At 41.2% G+C, this 8,026-nt stretch overlaps 1 protein-coding gene across 2 annotated transcripts in view; it reads right to left on the bottom strand.

Moving 5' to 3' along the window:
• Positions 1–7,475, bottom strand: part of LOC116690025 (metal transporter CNNM4) — a 43,182-nt gene extending 35,707 nt beyond the window's left edge. For both annotated transcript variants that reach the window (XM_032516768.1, XM_032516769.1), the window contains exon 1: positions 6,020–7,475. In XM_032516768.1, the coding sequence (XP_032372659.1) occupies positions 6,020–7,433 (1,414 nt within the window). In that variant the 5' untranslated portion in view covers positions 7,434–7,475. The remainder of the gene's footprint in view (positions 1–6,019) is intronic.
• Between the last annotated feature and the right edge of the window lie 551 nt (positions 7,476–8,026).

Below are 8,026 nucleotides of genomic sequence, written 5' to 3'. Positions count from 1 at the left end.
GACCTGTCAGAACACATGACAGAGCGACCATTTAAAGAATTGATTAAATAAAGAGACAAAAGAGGAGTGAGGTGTGACAAATTGTGTCTATAGTACTTACTTCACAGTATAAGAATCTGAAAGGGGGACGGGGGGGGGAGGATGTGCTACCTGACTAACTTTCTTTAAACCGTAGCACACGTAAGAGGGTCCTAAAGGCTGGGCGGGGTGGCCACAACACTGATAAACAGCAGACAATGCAGACATGAATGAAACACAAGGCAGTTAATTAGAGAGGCTGAAAGGCGCATTCCAACAGCAATGCTGTATTTAGTCTAGTCTAAGACCTGCATACTTACTCACATCCTATCTAATGTAGTTTCACAAATCAAAATGAATAGTGCAAAGAAGTCCAGTTATTGCAACTAAAATGTATACGAAAATAACCAGGAGGACTAAACAACATGTGCTAATATGTGTGGTGTCTTGTGTTATTGCAATTTAAACAACACATTCAAGTTTTGGAAGATAAATATTCTAATTTCTCCAATGCAAGAGAAACTAATTGTTTACTTGATTTAAAATCTAAGTGCGGTAGGCAAAAAAAACAAATGTTTGAATCAGTGACTTTAAAGAGACCACTAGGATAAACATCATGGTTGTTTGATGTGCAAATGTACAACAGTTAGGGTTAGCACTTGAGAGCTGTGGTTAATGGTAACATTATCTTTATAGATAACCAGTGGCTGTGTGTTTCCCTTGGGTGGAAACTAACAATAATTTTCATTAGCAAATCGATCAGTTGATTATTTTCCTGATTGACAGAATAATAGTTTGATAAAAAAAAAGCTCATTGTTGCATGGCCGGGTTGGCTCAGTTAGAGCAGGCTCACATGTACATAGAGGTTTATGCCTCAACGCAGAGGTCCAGGGTTCGAGTCCAACCTGTGACAATTTCATGCATGTCTTCCCTCTCTCTCCCCTAGCTGTCCTGTCCATTAAAAGGTGGAAAAGCTCCAAAAAATAAGTCCCAGTTGAAATATTCAAATGTCTTGCTTTTTCCAAGTCCAAAACCCAAATATATGTAGTTTAATATCATAGAAAACCAGAACATTTTAAAATTTAGGAAGCTTGTTCCTTAGAATTTTGGGCATTATGGCCTAAAAATTACTCATATTAGGTTCATAATTGTATTTAGAAGTTGTACCAGAGTAGGTTTATGTGGTTTCATTTTCCAAAACACCATATTTTTTGTTGTATTGCACATTGCTGCAGCTCCTCTTTTCACCCTGTGTGTTGAACTCTCCGTTTTAGCTACAGAGTGAGGCATCGCACTTCTGTTGAATCTTTGTTGGGAGTCGCACATGCGCAGTAGCTAGGTTAGCACAGCTAGCCAGTCAGTTGCAGAGTATGAGGGCGTGCCACGTTAACAGCTAAGCGAATATTTTAACATGTGTTACAAAGTAAAGGCTACTACAATAGAGATGTTTGTGAACAGTTTTTTTTGTTGGAGATGGTAAGTCCCTTTGGGGTGGACCTGTGCTTTTCCACTTTGTAAACCTATAATGTGCACAACAAAGATATAGAACACAATAAAAAGAAAGGGAAAAGGCCAAAAAGCATAATATGAGCACTTTCTGTAAATCAACTAATTAATGGTGCTGCCCTCCCCATATCACCATCAATAAGAAAGAAAATCTGTAGAACTAGTATAATAAGATACAAAGGAAAGATTGTCTTCAATGTGTGTTTCCTTGATCCTATAGTAGTAGCCTATTATTTAAAGTCCCTGAGGCCAAAATGTAGGCGAATATAACACGCTGCTTGAGGGCACAACATGTGACGGTCTGTTGACAGAGCGTGATGTGCCTACAGTGAATTCATGGTTCACTTGTTTTGTGTGTTTTCTAAATTATGTCCAGATTGCATGAATTTAAACCGCCCTGCAAGTAATAAGTACAGGAAAGGCATACATAGGTGCAGTCACTATTTTATTAGTAATTTTAGTAAATGTCAAATGCTCTACAACTACTTTATATAAGCCACACCCTGTTATATCATTACATAACATATAGTGCCAGTGTGTCATTAAAATTTCATCTCATCTAAAAAGGTCACATCATGTTGACTGAAAAGGTTGTCACACACACACACACACACACACACACACACACACACACACACACACACACACACACCACACACACACCACACACACACACACACACACACACACACACACACAACACACACACACACACACACACACACACACACACACACACACACACACACAACACACCCCAGAGGAAAGAGAGAGAGAGAGAGAGAAGAAATGTCAGAATATAAAGTATTGATGACTTCTACAGCTATCAATACAGAACTGAACTTCAAAAGTAAACGGTCATGCGCTGACAGAGCAGACTTGATTAGAAAGAGCACAGCCTAAAGAAACAGTGTGTGTACACATACTGACGATGTTGGATGCCACCATCACCGTGGTAACTGATGCCAGGCGGCAAGTGAGAGGAACTTGAGATGTAGGCGGGGTGTCAGGTCAGGGGGGAGTCAGGGGAGGGGGCGTCGTTACCACATCAACATGGTCATAGCGTGGAGGCTGGCATGGTAACAAAATAATATTTCTTTGCAACTTCCTTGGAATAAAGCACTCGCTGTGTTATTGTTCACAGTTCTGCTCTCACATGAAACAAGCTTAGAAGGATTTCCAAGAGTCAAAGTTACATTTCAACCCTGTATTTCTCATGCTCATCTCAAGATTCTGGACCTTTTCCCTTAGCACATTATATAGCTTCATAGAAGTAGGTCTACATGTTAAGCAGTTGACTCAAAGTTATCCCACCCAATGTTTGTCTCTCATACGAAGAAGTCTTTAGTATACTTAATATTAGAAGTAAATATGCTGCTTTAAAAGAAAATGACAGATTATTTACAGTTCCTAGATTATTTACCTGCAGATTTTTACCTTTAAGGTGTTAGATCTCTTTGGAGTAAAATATCATTTACATAAACAATATGGCACTGGCTCTATGTCTGGCTGTACTCATTGTTTATTAAGCTACCAGGAACACTGTGTTAACAAAAAACGGGACTAAAAGTGTTGGTTAACTGACTAGAAGTGAAAACATTGACTACGTTTAGATGGACTGCACTGATCCAGCTAAAATGCCATGCTGTTTAAATGGGTCGGGATTGGAGCTGCCCATATCCACTACCTGCTATATGCCCCAAACACACAATTTCACATCATTTCATGACTTTTCCCATAATATCCAACTCCTATTTTTCTGTCCTGTTCTATGTGGCTGTCTCTTTTTGCAAATATTCCCAAACATTAGGGTTTCAAGTTGTTCTGATTTCACAGTACAGCTTGAAGGGATCAAGCAGTTGCATTGCCCAAAGTAAATAGTTTTATGAAAATAAAAGCATGGCAAAGCCTAATTTTGTATACGCTTGTGTGACTGAAGTACTTGACGAATCAAAGGGTGTTCTTCTCCTTTCTATTCAATTCAATTCAATTCAATTCAATTTTATTTATAGTATCAATTCATAACAAGAGTTATCTCAAGACACTTTACAGATAGACCACACTCCAGAATTGACAAGGACCCAACAGTTCTAGTAGTTTCCTCCAGAGCAAGCAACAGTGCGACAGTGGCGAGGAAAAACTGCCTTTTAGGCAGAAACCTCGGTCAGACCCAGGCTCTTGGTAGGCGGTGTCTGACGGGCCGGTTGGGGTTAGAATGAAGAGTGGCAATAAAAATAGAAAAAATTAGTAGTTTTTCAATTCCTCCTCGTCCAAATGAGGTAAATATTTTTGAAATGCAGTTCTACCATTGTTTTTTTTTCTACATTTCAGTTCATTTTATTAAAGGGGACAGGGCAAATTAACATAATTTCAAATAAACATTATTTTTAAATTACCATGATTTCCCATGGGTAAAAAAGACAGAATTAGCCAACAGGGTATTTTTCATCTGTAGTCCCCTGCCCTCGATGTTAAAAAGGCTTTTAAACATGCAAACAATGTAGAAAAATATATATACAATATACACGTTTCTCCACACAACAACTAAGTGTATTCTCATAATTACTTGCAGTAAATCTCTCCGTTGAGCTTTGAGCCAACTTAGATTGTTTTCAACTCTCTGTGAAGCCGGATTTGTTGCCAAACCCTCCCACCTCGCTAGCTAATGGCTAAATGTCACACACCCACACCGTGCACCACTAAAGCAACTCAAAAGTCAATCCACAGTAGCTGATCTGAGATACGTACGTAAGTGACACTGAAACAACGTTGACTTAGGTGACGTTAGTTGAGATTTTGCCGACAAAGTTTAGTGATGTTTTACCTTTGTTACAATGTCTTACATTTTGGATACTGATGCTACTACGCAGAAAGAAAGCTTAATTCCTTACTGTGCTAAGATAGAAACACAGCAAGGGTATCTGCTGTCCGTGACCTTGATGGGAGAGGCCTGAAAGAAGAAAAATATATCCCAGCGGGGTATGGCATCAGTGTGTGTGTGTGTCCTCCTGAGAGAGGAAGTGTGCACGTGTGTCTTTGAGTGAGTGATTGGAAAGAGGAAAAGCAGCAAAGCCAAAATAGAGAAGTAAAATGGGAACGTGTTTTTGATATCACCAACCTCCGGCAAAAACACGGCGGAGGTTACATTTGATTGCTTACAAAGCCTCCACGCCGCTTCCCGGCTGAGTCATTTTAGTCAAAAACACAGCTTTAGACTGACAACGCTGTGTTTGCTTACCTTTGTTGGTTTGGATTGTAAGAAATAAACCTACTTTGTCTTTTTTGTAATCCTACCAAGAATGTCTACAGACTGAATGTAGTATCTGATAAAGATGGCAGCTCAATTTAATATACCTACTAGCAGTTTTAAATTTGAAACTAATATGACGTTGACATCATATACTCAAAATCCAAAAGAGTCTGGTGAACAGAGACCGTCTTCTTATAAAATGCTTGATGCACATTATAACCATGGCCGTTTGTCATATTCATTGCAAGAGGCTGAACTTTTTCCTGAAACATTGGATAAGAGCATTAGCAAAACGCCTAAAGTAAAATATATACAGTATATATTTTATTTTAGCATAAAACACACACACACACACACATATACATATATATGTGTGTGTGTGTGTTTTAAGCTGTGTTGCAGGCAAAATAAATGAATGGAAACTTTTGCTCACCCTACTCCACAAAGAGGTCAAATGTCAAGCTCAGCTATAATCTCCTTGTCTGAACACAGCCTGGTAGATCACTAAGCCAGACTGAACTCACTGTGATATCAAAGACCTATCCAGCTGCTTTTTGTGTTTTAGCCTTCACAACAAAATGAGGTAATCTGCCGGTGACGTTTGCCAAACACAAGAAAATCGTAGTAGGAAAGAGGAGCAGTAATCGTAACACACTACTACAAACTAACATCTTAAAAATAAGCTTCAGGGTCAACCATAACCTCGGACAGTCTCATAAACAATCAAATACTTTGAGCGTAGTCAAAATTAACAACAGGTTACTGTATGGGGTGGTAGTAGCTCAGTCAATTGGGGGTTGGGTTGGGAACCGGAGGATTGCTAGTCAAGTCCCCATATGACTCGTAGCTGGAGGGGTGCCAGTTCACTGCCAAGGTGCTCTTGAGCAAGGCATCAAACCCCCAACTGCTTGGGGCGCCGTGGGCAGCCCCCTCACTTTGACATCTCTCCATTTAGTGCATGTATATAGGTACTGAGCATGTGTGTGTAATCCAGGCCTGTGTGTATTAATAACAGAGTGTAAATTGTAATTTCCCCTTGCAGATTAATAAAGTATACATTATTATTATTATTATTATTATTATAATTATTACATTTCAGTCACTCCTGTATTTTACAGGTATAAAAAATAATCATATGATTTGTGTCATGCACACATGACACAAATCCCTACTACCTCTCTGGGAGAACACCCTGTTTAATGTGTCTCTAAATTGCATGACAACATCATATTGTTTCCACAAACCTTTCTTGAACTCCTCCAGCATGGAGTCCAGCTTGGTGTCGTGGAAGACAAAGTGGACAGGATGGTTGTAGAACTTGGTGATGGTTTTGAGTGTGGTGCAGTCGTCCGGGTCAACAAAAGCCAGATCCTTGACATACAGGATGTCCACGATGTTGGACCGCTCCTGCTCATAAACAGGTATCCTCGTGTATCCGCTCTCCATGATCTCTGACATGGTGTTGAAGTCCAACACGGTGTCGCTGTGGATCATGAAGCAGTTGCTGACAGGCGTCATGACATCCTCCACTGTTTTGGTCCTGAGCTCCAGTGCGCCTTGGATCATGTTAAGCTCCTCTTTCACCAGGTCATTATATGGCTCGGTGACTTTAAGCATCCCAACCAGCTTCTCCCGGTTGTACACAGTGCCGATCTCCTGACCCAGGACGCAGTCCAGGAGCTTGCTGATGGGCCACGACAGAGGGAATGTTAACAGCATGAATAACTTGGTAACAAGGATTGTGTTCGCCCCAACTGCCAGACCATGCCTGGAGCAAAGCGCCTGCGGGACGATCTCGCCGAAAATAACGATGCCGACTGTGGAGGAGACCACAGCGCCGATCCCGGACTTGGTGAGGTCGTCCAGGAGGATGGTGAGGGTGGTATTGACCAGGACGTTTCCGAGGAGCAGCGAGCACAGCAAGTAGTTACCCTTCCTGCGGATGGGCTCAATTTTCCGCGCGTATTTCTTCTCCTTCTCGGTGCCGCAGCTCTGCACGATGCGGAGCTCCATCGGGTCCAGCGCCATCAGCCCCAGGTTGAGTCCACTGAACATGCCGGACAACACTAACAGGAAGGCGATGAGGATCACCTGCAGCCAGATGGGCAGCAAGGATTTCGCCACCTCCACCACACGCACTCTGCCGTCTTTATCGTCCAGCATGTACCAGGTCTCATCTTTCTCCTGGGTGTCGCGGACGCATAAGACGAACACCTTCACCGCTTCGCTTTTGCGGAGCTGCTTTATCCGGAGGCTTACCACCCCGGAGGTGTTTTGGTTCGTTACCACCATAGACCCCTGCACTTCTATATCCTCTGTGAGTTTGGGACAAGTTCTATTTAACGGGGTTATGTTAAAGTCGACAGTATCATCCACTTTACCACTGGAGTAAAGTTCCGTGAACTTAATGAGCGCCGAGCTGTTTGGGAGCAAGTGAAGCCCGTAGAACCTAAATAAGGTGTCGCTGCCCTCGGTCACCTGAATTACCCCTTTATCTGTGGTCTTGGCCGGCGTCTCGCTTCTTTCCAGCCTCATGCCGAGTATCCTTGGCGCGACTCTTGACTCCGCCACTGCCTCCTTAATCTGCCTGCCCGAAAAAACACAAAAAAAGTAAAATAAAGTTAGCGTAAACCTCCGTCCACTCGACTCTATCGCCATGTTGTTTCGCTCTCTGCGAATAGGGGAACTGACGTCACAAACTCGTTTCCACGAGTCTACTTCGCTCATCTGCAAAGAGACGACACTCGAGCGAGCCCCCTCAGTTTTCATTTTTAAGGTCGTCTGATGTGTTTTTGGTGTTAAGGTGGAATACTTTTTCTGACTGATTTTATTTTTTTTAAGGATACATTTTGAAGATGTGACAACATAGGACAGCAAGGATTTCATTTAATACGCATTTTGTATTTTATTTAAAAAAGCTGAACTATATATGAGGGCTGATCAATACTCAGCTAAATTCACATATAGCATAATACACAATAAGAGACACTCTCTTTTTACATTCTTCTTATTTTCATTAGCAACGGTCCAGACATTGTGGATTGACATTTACATTGCATTTGGCTTTATTTCATTTAATTTCCAGGTCTGTGTTTGAGGTCTACCTGATGAATAATGTTGTCAACTCTTGTTAGAGAGATGGACAGATAGATAGATAGATAGATAGATAGATAGATAGATAGATAGATAGATAGATAGATAGATAGATAGATAGATAGATAGATAGATAGATAGATAGATAGATTTTGTTA

This window comes from Etheostoma spectabile, chromosome 5, assembly GCF_008692095.1.
Source record: "Etheostoma spectabile isolate EspeVRDwgs_2016 chromosome 5, UIUC_Espe_1.0, whole genome shotgun sequence".
NCBI classification, from domain to species: domain Eukaryota; kingdom Metazoa; phylum Chordata; class Actinopteri; order Perciformes; family Percidae; genus Etheostoma; species Etheostoma spectabile.
Note: the sequence above shows the minus strand (reverse complement) of the source record. Positions and strands in the feature narration are given on the sequence as shown.